General features: G+C 38.7%; 1 protein-coding gene across 6 annotated transcripts in view; it reads left to right on the forward strand.

Moving 5' to 3' along the window:
- Ryr2 (ryanodine receptor 2) overlaps positions 1 to 16,872 on the forward strand; it is a 659,796-nt gene extending 642,924 nt beyond the window's left edge. For all 6 annotated transcript variants that reach the window (XM_063260102.1, XM_063260104.1, XM_063260105.1 and 3 more), the window contains 5 exons: positions 10,280 to 10,436; positions 11,648 to 11,712; positions 13,722 to 13,822; positions 14,642 to 14,693; positions 15,404 to 16,872. In XM_063260102.1, the coding sequence (XP_063116172.1) occupies positions 10,280 to 10,436; positions 11,648 to 11,712; positions 13,722 to 13,822; positions 14,642 to 14,693; positions 15,404 to 15,499 (471 nt within the window). In that variant the 3' untranslated portion in view covers positions 15,500 to 16,872. The remainder of the gene's footprint in view (positions 1 to 10,279; positions 10,437 to 11,647; positions 11,713 to 13,721; positions 13,823 to 14,641; positions 14,694 to 15,403) is intronic.
- The last annotated feature ends 3,273 nt before the right edge of the window (positions 16,873 to 20,145 follow it).

The raw sequence follows: 20,145 nt of genomic DNA on the forward strand, positions 1-20,145 counted from the left end.
ATGGTATTGTTCCAGGTGTTTTCCTAAGACCCTCACAAATATTAACTCATTTAATCTCCTAATAACTTCATGCTATAGAGAGCTTTACAGATGAGAAAACTGCACTGCTGATTGCTTGAGTAACTTATAATAGATCACACATCATATAGAAGAGGCCAGACTCTTTAACCAGAATTCTGTGCAGTGCTCCCTCATGGATATCATTTAGTTTATCTTGGGTTAACAATTTAGTGACATTTAGTAACAAAGACTTGTCAGAAGACCTAAGTAAATAGTCAGCCCTCAAGGAACTTGCATGTTAAACATCTTAGAAACCTTGATAAACTTGTTCCTAGAAAAGAGTGCCCCAGAAAGTCCCGGAGTTTTCGAAACATTACCAAACACTCAATTTGTGGGTAGAAAGCAGGGGTGACTTCAGGTGGCAACCTTTGGTGATGTGTGTTAGGTCGTAGGAGCCATCTGTGACTGTGGCTCTGTTTCACATGCCAGGGTGACACTTCTGCCATGCTCTGTAGTCATATTTGATGCTATTGAAGTTGTAATCAGGGCATCCTTAACAGCACTGCATTATCACACTTATGCCCCATATTTGTTTTCATGAGTTTGATTAACTTTGCTGAGAAAAACAGTGGACTTCACTTACTTGATTTTGCACTGTTACATAGACCATGAATACTGAAGACAGAAACTTGTCTCACTTTAGGATGAGGATGAGGAGACTGGCCTCTTTTGATGGGTGGATGACTTACCTAGACTTTCTCATTTGAAGGATTTCTGAGGGTCTAGATGGCTGAGACACTTTTCCTGGCTCTGTTGTAGGTTTTTATCTCCCTACACCTAAGCATAAACTTTCCATCTTACCTTGGATTGGGGTGAGGTTGGGGACACGAGGATGGATGGCAAGTTCCTCTCTGCAAGAAAAAACTCCACTCCAAGATGCTAGCATGTCCAGGTCTTGGCTCCTTCACAGGACATGCCAGATGGTGGAGCCAGAGGCCACATTACCTAAGTTAACCTTAAAACTTTAAGACCCAAGAATCCTCTTTTTTCTGGTTTCTTACTAATATATACATATCAGCTTCTTTTCAAAAAGCCAACACAGTCTGAAATATGCCTGTTCACTACATTGCCATGCCCTTCCAAAGCAGAAGCAAGACTACACCAGACGGCCAGTAACAGAGAAGCATGCAACAATGGCATCTGCTCCAGGAATCTTGTCTGTGTCAGTTCCTTTAGTGGCACAGGGTAAAATATGCATTTGTATATGAAGTCCAGATTCATCTTGAGATAATGAATATTTTCCTCTTGTTTTATTTGGCTTCTTCCCTTGTGTGCCCCGCCCCACTGTTCAGGCTGTGTCCCAGAAAGATTTCCAGGACTTCACTCTCAGCTCCCCTGGTTTACAGCAGGTGGCGCTATTGCTGCATATTTACACAACGATTCACCTGGGAACACCCCACCACCATGCATACCATTATGGTGTTTTGAGTCTGAAAATCTAATTAAACTAGCAGTGTCCTGATAGAATTTGAACCTCCTCTCCAAGAATGTGGGAGGATAAAGTGAAAAATGATCTACAGTTCAGGGTAAGAAGATGATTGTAGCTAGGTAGCTGGGGAAACTGACTTGGATATACATAGGGACCTGTTTCCAAAGGACAAAAATTCCTGGGGCAGCTCCATAAACCCACAGGGCTGGTGGCTCAGCCAGACCCCGGAAGGAGAGTTGCATGTGGGCTCTGAGGCCTGTGTGCTTTGGAAAACACTCTTCAGGTTAGAGAGACAAGGAATATTCTCCCAAGATTATTCATTACCTCCTTCATTGTGCTCATTTTCACAGACTGTCCCAATGAGTAAGCTCTCTCCTTAATTCTCTCTTTAGTTTTTTTTCTCGCCCTCTAAGAGGGAGGGACAAGAGATAGTTTCTTAATGACCTTCACCAACTCACTAGAAGTTGTCCCTGGCTGTCTCCTAAAGGCAAAAGATTGATGGACCTCAATAATCCGTTCAGGGGATGCATGAGGAGAACAGCTGGAAGATATGAGAGACTTGACAGTTAGCATCTGCCTATTAGCAATTTTGTAAGACCAGGAAGTTTTCTTCCTTGTCATTCAGATTCTCTGAAATCTATATTTTATCTCACATAATTATTTCTTCCCGTCTCCCCCTCTTATTACCAGATGGAGGCTAGCTATGAAAAGCGAGGTGGACAAAAGGATTCTCATTTTCAGGAGCAAAAGGGTAATTTGCTTAGAAAAATTGACAGCTGCATGTTAATGGATGTTTACCATGTATCCCACGTTTTACTACAACAGGCATCTTTTACTCTGTCTGAGGCTAACCAAGGAGCAGAAGAGAGTTGGAAAACTGAAATCCCACAAAGAAACTGACCTTTTATTCTTTTTTTAATGTAGTATTTTTATTAAGTCTAAATAATCAAATCTGCAAGACCCTTGTATTTTCTCAGCATGACCATAAGTCTGCTATTAAACTGTGCTAGAATCTTTTCCTCAAAATGCAGAGTTGTTACTGGATGCAGATGAACGGTGACATACAGGGCTAACACCACAGAAGGCTACAGTAGATAGCTGATGAGAGATATGAAAAGAGAACATTCTCTTTGGTAGTTTAGTTCCATCCCATTGTTTTATCTTTAACTTTATGTATGTAGAAGCTAAAAGTGAATCATTCTTCAGTGAAAATCTTGAATTAACCAGGCTCTTCCAACTCTAATGTATATGTAAGGTTGCCAACACACTATTCAATCTGGAATCATGATCAGCAGGAGTCAGTAAGAGAAAGTAGCTGGATGGTCTTCATAAGCCACACCTCAAATAACCAGGGATGGAAAACTAGAACTTTCCAGAACCTGGACTGAAACTGTGATCATGGTTGGCTCAGAGTTTGGCATGGAGCAGTCCCAGGCCAAAGGCAAGTAGATTGTCCATATTGAGCCCCCAACGAGAAGAGGGGGATCCATCCCATAGCCATATGGATTGAATCCAGAAAAAATGGACAGTGAAAAAGGTGACCCTTATCCATTCACAGCTGAGGAAAAAGCAGCTGCAGATACAACACCTTGTTTCTGTGGCTCTGACTGAGTGAAGACCCAGACTTGAAAGAGAATATATAAATTCAATTTTGTTCTTAGTGAAGACAAGAAATATGTGTGGTAAAAAGAATTCAAGCTATGCAGAAACATAAGAAAAAATAAAACATCCTCTTACCAGAAAGCCACCATTTATAGTTTTAAGCACCAATACTGAGATTCAATTCAGTATTCTAAGGGATTTTTTGTGACTGTCTTCAGACTTTCACTTCCAGGATGGATTTAGGTGGCACCAGGAATTGGAAAATCCAAACTTTCAGGAAGATGGGATATGAATTAGGTTTGGGTACCTTGGCTTGGTCTGGCTCTGTCTCCCAGAGAGAACCTTCATAGGGCTCAGAATTGCTCTAGGGTGAACACAGCAAGGTTAGCCTTAGGGTACTTTTTGTTTGTTATGGCAAGGTTCACAGAACTCTCCTCTGAATAAATGGATCAAATAAATAAAATGTTAAAACAGAAACAATCAGCTGGGAGATAAAGTAGGTAAAACTCTTGAAGATGGAGGGAGGTATAGGCAAAGACTTTCTGAACAAAACCCCAGTTGCCTAAGAAATAACATTAACCATCACAAGTGAGATTATAACAAATTAAACAACAACTGGACAGCAAACGAAACAATCAACAGAATGAAGAGACAACCTACAAAGTGGGAATACATTTTGCCAGCTATTCCACAGACAGAGGACTAGCATACAGAATATATAAAGAACTCAGAAATGAGTAGACACTTTTCAGAAGTACAAATGGCCAATGAATACATGAAGAAATGCTCAACATCTCTGGCTGTTAGAGAAATGTAAATTAAAACAACATTGAGGTTTGAGCTTACTCCAAAAAAAAAATGGCAGTCATCTAGAAATCAAATAATAACCAATACTAACTAGATTATGGGAAAAATAAACTGTTCTACATTGTTGGTAGGAACATAAACTAGTGTAACCACTGTGGAAATAAGTGTGAATATTCCTCAAAAAAGTAAAAAAAAAAAAAATAGAAATTCTATTTGACCTAGATGTGCTCCATCCTAGGTATCTTCCCAAAAGAGTCAAAATCAGCATATTCTAGGAATACATGTACACTCATGTTTATAACAGCACAGTTTATAAAAATTAGGTTTGGAAACAGTATATACGTCCATCAACAGATGAACTGATAAAAAAATGTGGTATTTATACACAATGTAGTACTATAGTACCAAAGAAAAGATAAACTTGAGACATTCAAATGTGAATGGATGCAACTTAGAAAATAATGTTAAGTGAAATAAATCAGACACAATACACTATATTAAATACCACGTGGTTTATTTTATATGAAAGCCTCAAGTATAAAAAAAAAGATAATAGGAATTAGAGCAGTTAGATAAGAGGGAAAAGAGGAATAAAAATAGGAAAGGAAGATGTTAAATGTCATTATTTGTAGATGATATGGTACCCAAAATCACGACATTCAATAGTGTAATGGTGTAGTCAGGGGTTGTTCAGAGAACAATTAGAATCAGGACATGGAGTTTATAATATTGTTTTTGTGATGGTTACCAGGAATTAACACAAAAAAAAAATGCAGGAAATCTATCCACAACACCAAAGACATGGAATATTTAGCCAAGGGCCTGAATCCCACCGCAGTATCCTATATGAGTCCAGATGAAGACCCAGAACTCAGGACAAAGCCTCCTACGAGTCCAACTGGAGGTTTAGAGCTTACTCCCAAGAGTCCCACAAGAAGGACTCATGCCAGTATGTTGTATGGATCTGTACTAGGAAGGTCCAAAGGTCAGCAGTGGAAGCCAGAAAGTCCATGCCAGTAGGGTGAAGGAGTTGTACTGGTGGGATGAGGGTTCTGCGCTGGAGCTGAGAAGTCACACTCACAACAAAGACCAGGGCTACCATGAAAGGCACCACAGCCATCCTCAGCCACATGGAGGCCCCGAGCTCCTCTGCCCACAAGCACAGTCAGGTACCTGCCAGGAAGCCAGCGTGACGAACTCATCCTGGAAACTAAGTGACACATGTGAGCCAGGAAGCAATGCTCAATATGAGGACCGGAGCTTCTCCAGGAGAACCAAATAGCAAACTGTAGGGGAACCCACAATGCCTCAATCCCTTAATGCAACAACATGTTAACACCTTCCTTCTCTTTCTTCACCTCTCTACTTATGCTGGCAACTTTCCTCAGGTGGGACATCTATGCTCAGTACCATGCTGATGTAATCCAGCTGGCATTAAATTGACCATCAGTTCTTAGTCCATAACAAATGGGATACAAAAAAAAATGCTCAAAAATCAGTAGCATTTCTGTACCTAAACAACAACCCCACAGATAGAAAAATTAGCATCTAAATAGCATCTAAAAAATAAAATACTTAGCAATCAAGCTAATAAAGGATGTAAAAGATCTGCACAGTGAAAATGACACTACCCTAAAAAAGAAGGGTTATCAGAAAATGGAAAGCTATCCCTTACTTTTCGATAGGAAGAACCAACATTGTGAAAGTGGCTGTACTCCCAAAAACTGTTATTCAGATTTAATGTGATCCGAATCAAAATACTATTAGCATACCTCATCTAGACAAAACATCCTTAAAATTTACTGGGAACCAGAAAAGGCCTAGCATAGCAAAAGCGATTTTGGGCAAGAAAGGCAAGTCAGAGGCATCACAATCCCAAACCTGAAATTGCACTACAAAACTGCTGTGATTAAATTAGCATGATATTGGCCAAAAACCAAAACAAAACAACCAAACAAACAAACCAAAAAACCAAGCCTGAGGATCAGTGGAATAGAATATAAAATGCAGAAACAACCCAAACACAGTCACATTTTCTTTGACAAAGGAGCCAAACATGTTCACTGGAAGAAAGACAGTCTCTAATAAATAGTGCTAGAAAAACAGGTTTTCCAAATGCCAAAGACTAAAACTATGTCTATTCCTTAATAAGCCTATGTCTTTCACCAAGCACTAAAGTCAAAATGAATCAAAGATCTAAATATTAAAATAGAAACACTAAATTTACTAGAAAAGAAATAGAAATCTTGAAGATATAAGAGTAGGCAGAGACTTCGTGAACAAAACCCAGACTGCAAGGGAAATATTACAAAGAATCAACAAATGGGGTTTCATCTTATTAAAAACTTTTGCACAACAACAACAAAAACAAACAAACAGTGAAAAGACAACCCACAGAAGAGAAAGAATTATGGCCGGCTATCCCACAGGCAAAGGACTTACATTTAGAACGTATAAAATACTGAAAAAATCAGATTCCCCCTCCCCCCAAATTCAAAGACCCAATCCACCAATAGGCATCAGAAATGAATACAAACTTCTCAGATGAAGAAATACAAATGGAAAATAAATGCATAAAAAACTGTTCTCCATCATTGGTCATTCAAGAGACACAAATTAACAACATTGAGATTTCATCTCACCTCAGAAAGAATGGCTATCATTAGAAAATCAACTGATAATAAATTCTGGCCAGGCTGTGGGGGAAAAGGAACCCTTCTACACTGTTGGTGGGAGTGTAGACTGATGTAACCCAAAAATCTGGGATTAGAGGTCCCGTTTGACCCAGCTATTCCCTTTCTGGGTATCTTCTCAGAAGAATTAAAAACATCATACCACAGTGATATATGTGCACACATGTTTACAGCAGCACAATTTGTAATAGCTAAATCTTGGAAACAGCCCAAATGCCCATCAACTAAAGAATGAATGAAAAAAGATGGGATAAATACTACTCGGCCATAAGGAAGAGTAAACTGAAGAGTTTTATAGGTACCTGGATACAACTCTTAAGTGAAATATATCAGATCTGTATGTGGAAACATCATATTGTCTCACTAGTGTGAGAAACTAAACAAGCAAGATCCAAAATATTCAGTAGATATTGTGAATTGGGAAGAAACTATTCTAAAGCAAAAACAAACTGTGAGGGGAAAGGGAAAAGGGAGAAAGGAAAAAAGAAGAAAATATATGTATACATGTCATAGTTCAGATAACTATACAGCTAGTTTATCTTAGTTCATTGAAATGAAAAGTTTGTGCTAATATTGTTTCGACAGGACACCATGCCTATATTTTGTACTCTGAATACTTCTATGAAGACAATATGCAGTATATTAATTAACCTCCTACTAACCTGTTTGGAAACTGTCCCATTGTTATTTTTACCTTTTTTCTCTTTTAAAGAATTCCTCAAATTAATTATTCTGTTGTTCAAAAATATTTTGATATCTATGCTAGTTTTTTATTCATACTACTAGTTTTTCTTAGTTCAGTGAAAATTAAGTTTTGTGTTGTTGTTTCTTTGTAAGAAAAGAATCTTTTTTGTCTATGTCTTGTACTCTGAATACCTTGAAGATAATAATACAGTGTTCTAAATATTGTTATCGCCATATTTTGTTATCAAATTCTGTTTTGTTTTTTCATAAAATAAGAATTGAGATTAAAGAAAAAAGAAAAGAAAGGAAGAAAACAAATCATGCTTGTGAGGCAGAAAAAAGGAAGCCTTTTACATTTTTGGTGAGAGTGCAAACTGCTACCATCATGGAAATCAAAGAAGGAATCCTCAAAAAACTAAAACTACAAATTTTATTTAACTCTGCCCATTTCCTTCCTAGTACCTTCCCACAAAATTTAAAGACATTATATCATGATGATAGATGCGTACCCATAATTCTAACAGCGAAATACTACTAAGTAATAGTTACATCTCAGAAGTAAACCTCTGTGTTCATCAGCAGATGAGTGAATAAAGAAAATGTGACATTTATACGTAATGAAATGTTACTCTACCTTAAAGAAAGCTCAATTGAGTCATTTATAGGAAAATCATTGTACCTTAATACCATAATGTTTAGTAAAATAAATCAGGCTTAAGTACCACATTGTTTCTCTTTTATGAGAAATTCAAAATATAAATAAAGAGAAAAAATTTAAAAAATAGATATTTCAAAATAGTGAGATAGATCTTTCACAAACAGGAAAGGAACCAAGAGATCGTGGGAGGAAGAGAAGGAGGTGAAAGAAGGATTAAGCTGTGCTATGTACATGTGCTGACTCTCCATGAGGAGTGTAACATTATGTTTAGCAAACATGTATTAATAAAAGTAAGAATTGAGACAAAATGAATTCTGCCATGAATGACACATCTTTATTGAATTCTCCTTCAGTTCTGGCAGCTAACCAATAAACATTTATTTTCTGTGTCCCTCAAACCCACAGGGTAGGCTTTTTGTTTCACAGTTGAGCTAGGAGTATTCTGGTATCCCCTTGGTTACTTGGTCTTTGCTTACACCCTGTGCTTTTTACAGTGACCTGAGTACTTGTGGTTAGTGGGTTGCGGAGAGAAAGACTCCATGGAAATGTCTGGTCTCACTCCTCATTCATCTACAAATGATTGAGAGTCCCTCTCTTGCACTAGACATTGTTTTTGGCACCAGCAGTAACATAAGGAATTCTTATTGTAGTGGAGCCAATTCCAGTGGAGCAATATGGACATCAAAGCTAAGCAAGTGGAGTTCAGTAAGGAGGCTATGGCTGGACATAGGAAGAGTTGGCAGTAATTGGCACAGGATGACACCTTCGCTGAGAGACTGAGAAAGTCCCCTAAAAGCTGTTCTAAGGAAAAAAAGAGATCCCAGCACCAGGAAATTATTTCCGAGGGAAAGAAGGGGATGAGGAAGATGGGGTAGTGATACAGGAGTTAGTATCAGAGCCAAGAAGTGCAGTGAGTCACCAAGTGAGAGGTTTAGAGACCTTTGCCCCTTCATTATAGAGGCAGCAAGTAAATAGGTTTTGAACTGCAGAGTGGCAGACACATGAATTGAGAAAATAAGTCTGGGTCAGTCTAAGACTTCACAGAAGAAGGACAATTAATGTCATCCATAAAGGATGAATAGGAATGGGGTAAGAACAAAAAGTGTCACAGGATAAAAGAGGATGCGTGCCAGCGAAGAGCTGTGCTTGGTGGAGACCTCAGGGAAGGGAGACCATTATGGAGGAACCTGAGAGAACAACTTCAGAGATGTGTGTCAGGCTCGAATTGTGGCCTGAGAAGTGGAATTGGGCCCTATCTTGAATGTGCATAAATAAACCACTGAGTACTCTTAAGCCAGTGATTCTCAATCCAGTGCAGCTTCATCCTGTAGGGAACATTTAGTATCTGAAGACTTTTTTTTTTTTATACTGGGGATTGAACGCAAGCGTGCTCTATAACTGAATTGTGTATCTCTACCTTTATTTCAAAGGAGAATCTCATTATGTTTCCCAGGCTGGCCTCACATTTTTAATGATCTTGCTTCAGCCTCCTGAGTAACTGAGATTGGAGATGTGCACTGCTACTCCAGCTAAAGACATTTTTCATTGTCACTTTTGGGTGCAGTGCAGTCCATATGTAGTGTGTAGAGGTCGAAGTATCCTTCTACAGTGCACAGGACAGTCCCTCACAGCAAGAAAGTCACATCCAACCCCAAATAGCGGTGGTACCGAGGCTGTGGACCCTGCCCAATGGCTCTTCCTGGGGTGCTCCTTTCTCCGCACCAGACATCCGTACCTGCTCTTGGTGGCTTTCATGTTTCAGGGTTTAACCAGTGAAGTATTATTTCCTCTGTGTCTCCCCCTCCATCTTCCTTCTTTATCTTAGATATTAAAGTAGATTAATTCTCTACCTCGAGGTAAGGGAAATTTGGGTCTGATGAAGTCTGCTTTTTACTAGCTTGATTTCTGATACTCCATCTTTTTCCACATAGAATTTTTATATCCATTTCCCTACATCTTTTATGGTCAAAATAACTGGACAGTGCAATTACATGTAGTTTTATGTCCCTAAATGTCATCATAATACCTTATTATTCCAGATGGTTTGGAGCCAAGATGATAATGGTGTATTTTTAATTTTCTCAAAAATGAGACAAAAGGTATGAACAAAGGAGACACAGAATGGAGTTTTAAGAGACATGTATTTATGTCACAGTTACAAAGATTAAAATGAAACTCCAGAAATTATCAAAAAAGAAAGCCAGCAACCTCATTGTTTTCTGGAGTGGCATCAAGAGCTAAAGCTGGAGAACAGACCTTAATCCAAAGTTTGAGAGCAGATCCCAGGAATGTTGGGTGTGAAAGTGGGTGACACCCTCCAGAAGTGGGTCTGGGTCTTTTTTCCAGTGCTATATGTTCCACATGTATGTGGGGGTGCGAGCCGGAGGAGGCATTGGTGATGAAATTGAAGACCCAGCTGGAGATGAGTATGAGATCTACAGGATCATCTTTGACATCACCTTTTTCTTCTTTGTGATTGTCATTCTCTTGGCCATCATACAAGGTAAGCTTGCCCTTGCTGAAACTGACAGAGATCTGGGACTTGGGCCAACTGTTAAGTTCAGACTTAAGAATGAGTAACTTTGCGAAAGTGTGTGGCTATCTGGAGTTGGGTTAGAACTACTTCTGGTCCAGGCATCTGGCTTCACAGACCTCCCAGAAGCCAGGCCACACATTAATTCTTTCTTTTACTGCATGCTAACTTAGAGTATGGCATTCTTCTCTTTTAGGAAAATCGGTCATATTATTTTTCCCCCTGTTGAACACATTTATTCTGTCTTGTGTTAAATGTTTGTAAATGTGACTTCATCCTTTAAGTCCTACAGTCATAAAATGATACTGTCTTTTGGTAAAGTGTGTGAATGGGTTGAAAGGATTCATAAGCTTTTTGCTGTGTCTTTATTGAGCATAACAATAATGTGTTGTATAACAGGGCAAAGTCATAAACACTTAGAGGAAAGGCTGCAGCCAGTAAATCACAGGAGGCAACAGGGGCAGAAATACAGCAAACTCAGTATAGTTTCTAGTTCCTCCTTTTAATAAAACTATCAGAGCTGATGGAAAAGAGCCTCACAGAGCTTATAGAAAAGGTGCTTTGAAGCAAATTTATTACAGGCTAATGTTGTGTTTCCAAATTGATACCTGAAAATCTTCTCAGTGGGTATTCTAGATTTCACAGCCATGAACTGGAATTGCTGTTTTGCAGCATGAATTAAGTACTAACATATCATCTGTATGTACAAAATCAACTGACAGTTTCTTGCTCAATCATTTCATTTTGCAATGCTCTTTAAAGTTGGGCTTAGTGGCACACTCCTGAAATCCCAGTAATCTGGGAGGCTGAGACAGAAGGATCACAAATTCTAAACCCAGCCTGAGCAACTAAGTACCATAGTGATATCCTGTCTCAAAAGAAGGAAAGAAAAGATGGAAAGAAGAAAGATGTAGCTCAGTGCAAAGGTCCTGGGTTTAATCCCACGTACAAAAAAAGCCTTTTTAGTGACTATTTACACCTCTAGCTGTGTGTACTTCTGTCCCTAAAGATCGAGTTGCTTACCTAGTGAAGTATGGAACGTGGAATTATACTCTACCATATGTTAAGCATCTAGCATGATTGTAGGTTTTTCATCTCCTTGAGAGGAATAGCCAAGGGATTATGAAGTTAGATATATTCTCTGGTTGATAAATATTAAATTAAGTCTTTTTTAACCATAGGTTTAATTATTGATGCTTTTGGAGAATTAAGAGACCAACAGGAGCAAGTCAAGGAAGACATGGAGGTAAGCCACTGTCTGTGACTCAGCTGTGCTGTTGTAGGTGCTCATCTTCCTCACTATCTGTACCAAGAGTCGTTAATGTGAAGTCAAGGGTGGTTTCATTGGCCTGCTTTGCATTCAGGCAATACATATATATCTAGGCTGGGAACCAAAGTGGACTCCAGACAGCAAGCAATATGCTATTCCCCTGGCTCTCGGGAAGAGATGGTCCACCCAGAATGTTAGATTTGGCAATAGCTAAGAGCACACGTGATCATAGGGCAGCATGCTGAGCCCTTGGGGGAAATCATTTCTGAATGCTGGGGTCCATAGAGCTGGTGTTGGCTGCCTCCTGGTCAGAGAACTTCCTAAAAGAAGTTATGCTGAGTCAAGGCCTGAAAGTTGTGACGTTACGGGTTTGAGGGGCAGAGAGCAGGAAAGTTGAGGCCACCTCCCTTTCCCTGTCCCTTCCTCACCATGCTCACCTTGATGTGTATCAGTCACACTGGTTTCTGAGAGAATGTCAGCAAGACTCTGATTTTAGGGAACTTGGTATGCAGTATTTTTTCTAAAAAGCGTTAATGTTTCAGGATGAAACATTAAATTCTAGTGTTGGAGCTAGGGAAGAGGGCCAGCAAATGAAAAGCCTAATCACTCATTTGAAGAATTTGCAGTTTAACGTTCAGGCTATAGGAAGCAGGACAAGGATTTTGAGGAGGGTGACAGATGATGAAATTTGCATTTTGAAAGATAGCTGTGGATTAAAATATGAGGACTATACTAGACTAGATACTGGCAGTGAAGGAAGCTGTAAGGCATTTTCCAGGTAGAGATTATGAGATGGCTTTTGTGGAAATGTGCCTGCCATGTGAGATGCTTGTGGGACTTGGTGATTGGATTTATGTGGAGGATGAAGAGGATGGAGCAGGCCAAGAGTCCTGATATTCAGGCAAGAGTCACCCGATGGGTGGGTGGTGGCTCAGTTAGCTGACATGGGTAACACAGGAAGAGACAGTTTGTGGATACAGCTAGTAGCAAGACCTAATTTTTCTCCAGTTGCTGAAAGTGGCCTTTGTGCTGAGCAGTTGTTCTCCTATCCATACCAACCAGGCTTCCAAGATGAGATTGGACACAGTCAAGATGGTATGGCTGTAGACTATCAGCAGTTGCTGATCTGTATGGCAGGATTAATTTTATGAAGTGTGATCATCCTTATCCTAGGCTCTGGGATCCAGAGCATCTTAGATGTGCTTCAGGTGAAATGAAACAGCCTCTAACTGGCAGCAAAAGAGGAGCATGTGCATTGCAGGAGGACAGTAATCATTGAATCCATTTGAGTCAAGATATAATTATTATATTTCTATAATTCTGTTCACGAATGGAAGGGTGGCTTCTTGGGTAATGGACTGGGCCTACAGGTACCAGACTTAAGCAGGTGCTGCTTTATAGTCTGCAGGAAGAAAGGGGTATTATTCAGATGGGGGAAGCAAAAGAAACAGACACCTGATTTTTGGACATTTTAGTTGGTTAACACTGTGCCTAGCGCAGTGCCTTAACCCCTGTTGCACTCAGTGGACTTCCTTATAGCTTGGCATTTGTGTGACTTTCTCCAAAGGGAAGCCATTTTTTACCATTACCCCTCAGTGCCAGACTTCATGTGAATAGATATCATTTTCAGTTTCAGTTGAGAATTCAGTTACTCCTGTCTGAGTAACTTTAGCCAATGTGTGAACAACAGTGATCTCTAAGGATGGACATTTACAGATAGGCTGCAGAAAATAAAGCATAGACCTTGCTTTTTTCATATATTTTCTGCATCTATTCTTTCTTGCTGCTGGTACCTATATCATTTATACTAACATCAAGATATAGCTGTGGTTTCAGTTAGATTTATTTTCAGGGGCTTGGCACAACCTGCATGTGATCACATTTGATATAGATTAAGTCAAATAGCTGCCTTTAACAGATGAACACCATATTTCCCTTAGGTTTTCTTTGTTAACTCTCCAACACTATCTCTCTTTGTCTTCCAGACAAAATGCTTCATTTGTGGCATAGGCAATGATTACTTCGACACAGTGCCTCATGGCTTCGAAACTCACACCTTGCAGGAGCACAACCTGGCCAATTACCTGTGAGTGCTGGTGTCAGACTTGCCCGCCTTACTCAGGATCCTGCTCCCTCTCATCTCAGGAATCCACACTGGCCTGAGAGGCTGCTGCCTGCCCTTTATTTTTGCTCAGAAGCTTTGAGAGGGAGACTACCCACTAGTGGCTCACTTGACATGAAATTGGAGTGGGGTGGGCGTACTTTCAGGAAGTGTTGGTGGTATTTCCCATTTCAATCCCCATTTCAAACAGGATTCCTCCAGCTGCTCCCTAGAGATACATGAATTATTCTCTTCCCTATTTTTTTTCTTGCTGAGGACTTGTAAGGTTCTTTAAGAACTATTGGAAACCCAGTAAAAAAAAAAGTCACTTTTTTTATACCATAGAAATTTGACCACTATTTAGTACTAGCCAAAGTTATAGTTTGATGAGATGCTATTCTTAGTTTCTGACCCAGTTTTAGTATCAGATAGTTAAGATGCAGAGTAGCATTGAAGGAAAGAACTGATTGAGCTATATTCAATTGAACTGATTGGCAAATTGGAACATCTTATTAAGCTAGTCTTCATTTAAATTTCATCAGTGTTGATTTCATTCTGACAAAAATGTGTATATTCTTAAGCTGCAGCCAGTATGCAAAGGGGAAAATCATGCATTAGGTAAGAAAGATCAAGTCTAAAAATAACCTCCACTCCTTCTGGTACACTGTAATTAATTTTCAGAAAAATATTTGTTGTTTTTTTTTCTCTGTGCCTCCTGCTCTGTAATATATAGGAGCATTTTCTCTCAGTTTACACTGGTAACTTCATACAGTACATTCCTCATCAGTTTCTCTGTGTCTGCAGGTTTTTTCTGATGTATCTCATCAACAAAGATGAAACAGAACACACAGGACAGGTAGGCAAACAGAGACTATATGGCATCTTTAGAAAGATTGCATGCTGGAACAAAACGTGTGCAAGGGAAAGGAACTGCTTTCACACTTCAGTGGTGATTATCTGCCATAAAATTCCTGTTTCCTTGGATAAGTGTGAAAAACATTGCCTCCCTTGAAAAATTCTAATTTTACATGTAAAAATAAGCTTTTATTACCTGAAAATACTAGGTTTGCATTTTAAATCCCTTGTATGAGAAAACTGAGTATTTCTAATTATGAGGTCCATGGTTACTTAATCAGATGGCAGATGATTTAAAATAAACTTAAATTCATAGCATTATCATCAGTTAAAAATGACTAAATATTTTAAATGTTGTGTAAATACTTAAATGGTATGTAAGCTTTTTAAGCTATTTGAAATTCCCCTTCCATGACTCCTCACAGTAAATTGTTCATAGATTGAACTTAAAGATCTAATGAATAATAATAATCATAGTATTATAGTAGAACCCTCAGAAACATGCCACAAATATATTCTTAACATTTCTATATTGTAGTCAAAATAAGGATTATTTGGTTATTAGAAGTAACTAAGTTCTAATATAATTTGAAACTAAATGATTTAGGATTTTGCCAATTGTGTGTGATATAATGCAAAAAAGTTGAGTACATCTTGTGTTAGCACACCAGTTTTGGAGAGAATGTTAATACATATCCTTTGGTATTACAGGAATCTTATGTCTGGAAGATGTACCAAGAAAGATGCTGGGAATTCTTCCCAGCAGGAGATTGTTTCAGGAAACAGTATGAAGACCAGCTAAATTAAAATCATGTCCTTATCGTCTCTAAAAACCAAAACCAACTCTCTTCCTCTTCCCCTTCCCCTTCCCCTCCCACTCTCTCTTTCCCTTTCCCCCTCTCATTCCCTTCTCTCACAAACATCTGGCTGACCATGTGGATTGTGGGCATTCTACGCTTTCTGGGAGCATCAGAACACAAACTCTGAAGAACTGACTGCTTTGATCAGACTGTTTCCCCCCACCTCTTGTATTTTCTTTGAAAAATAAAGACTGAAGAATAATCTAACATCATACACAGGCAAAATAGGATCTCTGGGAAGACAACCATTGCAGACACTCTATCATACCACTCGTGGACAGTTTCTTCTGAGGGTCCTGGAGATCTCCCTGAGCCACGGGACCTTCACCTCGAAGCGTGGCAGCCACACTCACCCAGCTTCTTTATTTCACCATTGCAAAAGGAACCGTCTAAGGGTCACAGAGCACGCTAGCACTTAAAAGATTGCTGTGGACACCAGTCGTGAAAGGAAATAGTGCCTTACTATGTGGGTTGAGCTATGCAGAAGATATGTGCATGAAAATACATCTTTATTTTCTTTATGTCCACTTATTTTTTCTTAGTAGATTGATTTTGTGAATTTTTTCATTCATTTTCTTTGGTGGGGGAGGGTAAGAAAAGCCGTTTGTTCACACCCTTTCTTCAAAGAGGGGTGTTGTGTCTCAGGATGGAAGGAGGGAAGGAGGCCCTTCTCATTCAGTTACTCACATTTACCCTCCCCATCTACTCCTGCTCTTATTTTGGTGATGCTCTGATGCAGCATTGCAACTTAATGAAACCTTTGTATGAAAACACAAAGACTGCAAAAAAAAAAAAAAAAAACACTTTCAAAAGAAATATTTCATTGCATGTTGATATGCAAGTCAAAATGAATCAAGAAAACTTTCAGAAGCAAGTTGACCAACATGAGAGATCTTCCATGATAATTATACTCATAGTAATACAGTGTTGTGGGCTTAAATGTATATTTGGAGCCAGTGTCATCTACCAACAATGTGATACATTCTGAACTTGACAGTAGTGTTGGGGTTCCCTCTTTCTTTTGCCATCTGTGATTCAGGTGTTGATGAAGGACTTTGCATCAGGCCATTTTTTGATATCAAAGCTGAAGCAATATCCATTCAGGGATTTCATCAGGCTCATCACAAGACATGGATGATATCAATTGCTCCATTTTTTTCCATTTTGAGTCCTTTTAAATGTAATGCTAATCTTTACAATTAAAATGACAGATTCAGAATGGAAGCAAGGTCATTTTGCAAACATTGGAGCTCTTTTATTACAAGTCTGCTTGTTAATTTTAGAATTGTAAAACTGCTCTGATTAAACTATTTAACTAACTTTCTCACTTTCTTCTTTTGCATTTTCACTTATAACTGAATTACATCAGACCTTGAGCTTTTGCATTAAGGTGGGCATGAGATAGTCTGGAATACTATGACAAGATCTTTGACACTGCCAAGTGCTGGGTAGTTATTGAGGTTTGCAGTATTTGTGATTATGGATCCTCAGAGCCATCAGCCACTCATTCCTATCCCTGTCATTTCTATCATGAGGTCACCCAGTGACAGAAAACAAAAAAAAATTGTGCCTTTGCACTTGTTTAAATTCTGGACATTTCTCATTTTACAAATCTCTTGCTCAAGGAACCTTTTTTCCTGTAATACTAATGATCTATGTCCTATCTTCATATGAGAGCAAATTGATACATTAGTAAGTGTTAGCACTACAACAGGGATTGAACATGTGCTGTATGCAAAGAACTGTGGTGAGGACTGGTGATGCATCCTGTGTTACTTTACACCTTAACAGCACAGCATCCAAGCTGCTGTACCTGGACCTTGTGTTTGTCTTCTGGCATCATTTTTATTTGAGGGAAGTAATATCACAGGAATAATCTCTAAATTTTATGAGGGAAGTGAAGTTATGTCATGAGGAGTCTGAATGAAATAAATCAGATCAGCTTCGTAAAATATCAAATAAAACATTGCCCTTTGCCTTGAAACTGCAGAGGGAGCTTCTAGTAGAGAAAAATACATCTTCCAGGACATTAAGTCCACTAATAGATTCAGGTCTTCTATTTATAATGCCCAAATCACAGTTGTCACAAACAACAGTATAACAAGAGGCAAGGAAGTAAGCCCATAGTGACCCCTAGATTTTGCAAGCTCCTGTCCACTCTTATGAATGCTTCCAGCTTTGAAGTTCTGAGAGGTGACAGAAACAGAGAGGTGAGGATCTGGTACAGGAGGCATCCTTAGGTGTAGACTTTGTTCACACCTCCGTGTTGAGGAAAAGATAAAAGAGCAGAACTGTGCATTTGAGAGAGCCACATACTTCCCAGCCACATTGCTCAAGGCCTCCCCAGGGAAGAGGGAGTCATTCAATGTCTCAGTGGTTTCCAGACATAGTGTGACCATGCACCTTGGTTCAGTTTATCGCTGCCTGGCCCGAACTCCAGAAGTGTAATCCTTTTGGAAATTTTATATCAGTGCTCAAACATTCCCAAGGAATGTTATGGACTTGCATGTATAAATATATTAGCTTCAATATGAACAGAATTCACTATAATCTTCATGTACACAAACATTTGCACATATATATGCATATATATATATATATATATATGTGTGTGTGTGTGAATTTTTTTCCTGGCAACAACATTTAAATCTATTCTATAGGGTAAGTTGGCAGTCATAATTGAAGCTGATATTTACAAGTGCACTCTTAGGTGTCCGAGTGGGGATCCTTGAGCAGATAAGAATTTTTCATGTACAATGAGGCAGTTTGTTCTGAGCCTCACACTCATTTAAATGTCATACAATAATTAAAATACTTCATGTGTGATTATATAAGTCACATGCAGGAAACTAATATTATTTCACTCTCTTGCTTTGCTGGGAAAATGTTTATATTTTCTTATTCTCCTGTTTTCTGGATGAATACACCAGTGTGGTCCCATTTCTGTTAAGGTCACTGCATGGTGGTCAGTGGTGAAGGCCTCATTTCTACTGGACATAGTGAAAAAGAACTTTTAAAACATTTATTATCTTTACTAAAGCATGGAATTCATGAAAGTTTACTATCGAGAAGGCTTGTATGGTTACATCTGCCCCAAATTATTTCCTAAATATCTACTATGTTGTGAAGAGAATAACGTCACAGTCACCTTCCTGATGACATTTCTGTCCTGAACTCAGTACATCAGTGGCAGAAGCTGGGGAAGAAAACATCTTGTTCCCTACACATGGTGACATCTGGATCTGTTAATAGCCATAAATACTGTAGTAGTAGACATCCTTAGCAAGGTAGAGCTCCAGGTGTTGCTATCTGAAAGTATACTATATTAGGTAGTAAAGGTGTGCATAAAGCAGGCAGCTTTTCAAACCACAGAGGTTTTTTTTTTAAATAGGCCAAAACTTGGTATAAAAACAAGTGGCTAAATAAACATTACTCTCCCAGATAGATGACTTTCCAGGGCACCCAAGACACTAGAACTGGAAAGGGACTCTAGCAGGCTCCATTGCAAATGGAGCATCCAGGCATATTAAATCACTTGACTGAAGTCACTACTGCTTGATCCATTTACTGTGGACAAAAGTAAGAAGAAAACTTTATAAAATACTATTTTTACTGCACTGCTGGCTAGCTGGGATAGCTGGAGTATTTTCATAGGAGTCAGGTTTCTTGTTAAGCTCTTCCTTAGAACCAGAATAGCTTTAGAAACAATAGGTTCCTTATGGCCTAGCAAACGTAAAAAAAGCAGAAGTATGAAAATTTTGGGTGAAATGTCATCAATGTCCACTGATGTTTTTGCTTCTGTGATAAAGAGGTTCTTGTAGAGGGTACATTAATGGAATAACTGGCTTAAAATATCCCATTGAAGATGAATATATCTGAATTAAGAAATGTGTCCCTTTCAGGAAAACAAGGAAAACTGCTTCATATTTTGATTCAGTATCTAATTTATTTCTACAAAGAACACTTGCTTTTCATAACTTATAGTGATTAATCTAGTTCCAGTTGTCATGTTTATCATGATTAAAATAATTCTGGCTCACATTTTATTAAAGGTTTTGAACATCGTTGGTGAGTATAGATCCCAGAAGATACAGGAATCACACAGGTTAGTATGTCAGTGTTGTTTTAATGGCCAAGGAACAAATACTTCATCTGTCTTGCCCTTTCATGGAGAAAAACTTTCCTCTACCTTGTTGTTTTTAGTGTTTAGGACCTTGCAAGTTAAACTAGCAAGTGATGGGTTAATAAAAAGAAAGTCAGACTTGTGCTTATTTATGTGTCTGTAAGTTCTCAGGAAAATGCAAGTCAGAAATACTGTAAGAAATGGGGATTATAGACCATCTTAATAAGACATGGGGTGGGGCCCAGGAACATTAATAGGAGACCAAATGACTTCTTAGAGAAAAAAAAAGGGCACTTATAAAAAAGCAAATGACTTTTTGAAATCATAAACATGACCTTCAGAGACCAGATGGGAGACAGTTTGGTGAGACTGTGAGTGTGGTGCTGCCTCTTTCTTTTGACACAAAAGGGGGCTCCCAGAATTGTTAATTGTTTACAAAAGTGGCAATAATGACATAATCAGTATGTTCA

This window comes from Cavia porcellus, unplaced genomic scaffold (assembly GCF_034190915.1).
Source record: "Cavia porcellus strain 051 isolate PalLab524CR breed Dunkin Hartley unplaced genomic scaffold, mCavPor4.1 scaffold_13, whole genome shotgun sequence".
NCBI classification, from domain to species: Eukaryota; Metazoa; Chordata; class Mammalia; order Rodentia; family Caviidae; genus Cavia; species Cavia porcellus.